Source organism: Mandrillus leucophaeus, unplaced genomic scaffold, assembly GCF_000951045.1.
Source record: "Mandrillus leucophaeus isolate KB7577 unplaced genomic scaffold, Mleu.le_1.0 Scaffold1372, whole genome shotgun sequence".
In the NCBI taxonomy this organism is placed as follows: domain Eukaryota; kingdom Metazoa; phylum Chordata; class Mammalia; order Primates; family Cercopithecidae; genus Mandrillus; species Mandrillus leucophaeus.
In genome coordinates this window covers 3,271-5,205 of record NW_012101335.1, presented here as the reverse complement: position 1 = coordinate 5,205, position 1,935 = coordinate 3,271, and the positions used below count along the sequence as shown (strand labels likewise).

At 45.4% G+C, this 1,935-nt stretch overlaps 1 protein-coding gene across 3 annotated transcripts in view; it reads right to left on the bottom strand.

Moving 5' to 3' along the window:
• The window catches only part of PRPSAP2 (phosphoribosyl pyrophosphate synthetase-associated protein 2), a 56,073-nt gene extending 55,698 nt beyond the window's left edge, over positions 1-375 (bottom strand). For all 3 annotated transcript variants that reach the window (XM_011973422.1, XM_011973424.1, XM_011973423.1), the window contains exon 1: positions 201-375. In XM_011973422.1, the coding sequence (XP_011828812.1) occupies positions 201-354 (154 nt within the window). In that variant the 5' untranslated portion in view covers positions 355-375. The remainder of the gene's footprint in view (positions 1-200) is intronic.
• Between the last annotated feature and the right edge of the window lie 1,560 nt (positions 376-1,935).

The following is a 1,935-nucleotide window of genomic DNA, read 5'->3' as shown; positions in this document are numbered from 1 at the left end:
GTGGTGTGTGCCTATAGTCCTAGCTACTTGGGAGGCTCTGGTGGACTGCTTGACCCCAGGAGTTCAAGTTGCAGTTAGCTATGATCATGCCACTGCACTCCAGCCTGGGTGACAGGGCAAGACCCTGTCTTGAAAGAGAGAGAATGAATAAATAAAGCTTCCAGGCTCCCAATTAATTGTGAAACATCTGCCACTCTTACCAGCTTTGCACATCATGGAAGCCAGCAATTTTGAGACAATAGAGCCTCTTTTTCTCATCTTGCACTGCTTGCTGTAAGGAAAGTAAGGTATCACGCCGATGATGCTCTTGGCACAAGAGGTCTTACATGCATACACCATGATCAGGAGCTCCATGATGGTGGTATTCACATCCCTGTAACCAAGACACAGTAAATCTCATCAAGGGATCTACAATACAGTATTCCCTGTTCCAAAAAGTGTCAGCAGTGTGTTACTCATGCCTTTACATAACCCAAGGTGCAAGGAGGAAAAAAACCAACCAATAAATTCCTCTTTTCTCAGGCCTCCATAAGATCCCCCACCATCCGCTCTCAACTGACGACCCTACTTAAATACTCTGTTAGAGGAGCATGTCCACAAGCTCCCACTATGTGCATCTGTGCCCCAGGAGTCGGCCTGCCCTCAGTCATCAGTCAGAGGAAATTGCCACGCCAGTGGCCCTAAAATTAATACCTCCAAATGGCACACCTATGTCAGCAATTCTCCCTCCTCTCCTGCCTTCAGCACTGATTACCCATTGGCCACAAACATTCTGTTACTTCTATTAATGCGACTCACAACAATTCTTCTCTCTGATCCCCTTTGCTGTACATCTCAAGAGAGTCATCTACACTATCTCCAACTTATCTACTCTCATTCTCTCCCAGATAGTCCAGTGAAGCTTTGTTTTCGTAAAGGTCATCAGTGGCCTTCATGCGGCCACATCCACGTCCACGGTCACTTGGCTTCCAGAATGCCCCTCTCTGGTCTCTTCCTTCCACCATGGGTTTCTTTTGCTAGTTTTTCTCTCCAGCCTCATGTCCCAGGACTTGCTCATGTGTCCTCTCCTTCTGTTTCCTCTTGTCCTTTGGGCTTCTCATCTAATTTCACAACTTCATAGATGGTGGCAACTCTCAAATTTACAACTCCAGTCCAAACTTGAGGATCTGCCCCTCCTCTCCCGCCCGGCCACACCTGGCGCTGGTCAGTCCTCCCACAGGCAGCTCACACCACTAAGGGCCTTGCTCTGGGTGTTCCCACTGCCTGCAATGCCTTCCTCCCCACCTAGTCTCTCCCTCAACTTCTCTGGTCTTTGTTCAAATGTCACCTCCCCAATGAGGCCTACCCTGTCTGCCTCGCTCTGCCCTCTTGCCACCATCATCTCACCATGCTGTCTTTTTTTTTTCCAAACCACTCATCACCTTCTAGATAATCTATTTCTTTATTATGCTCACTGTATGTCTTCCTCCATTGGAATATAAACTCCACAAGGACAAGGATCTTTCTCTGTTTTAATCATGGAGGCATCTCGAATATGTGTAACTAACTGTAACTCGCATATTGTAGACATTCAAAATAAGTATTTGTTAATGACAGGAGTGAATGGAAACACAGAACATTTGGGTGAGTAGGTTCTCTGTCACTATCCAACAAGTCTGACATCTGATGAGTTAAAACAGACTTTCACCCTGTGTTAATTCACTCAGGGAAAAAAAAAAAAGATTTTCAGAAAAGTATTCTATGGGAAGGATAAGAGTGGAGGAACTGACAGTGAAGGTAAAGACACCCCAAGGCTCCAAACCACACTCCCAGGAGCGCCATTGTTCTGTGAGCTGGAACAAGTCTTTCCATTACTGAACTCAAATAAGGAAAGTCTTGTTTGAAATACAGGAAAACTTCAGTAAATGGATGGAATTTTCTTAATTTTAAATTTCT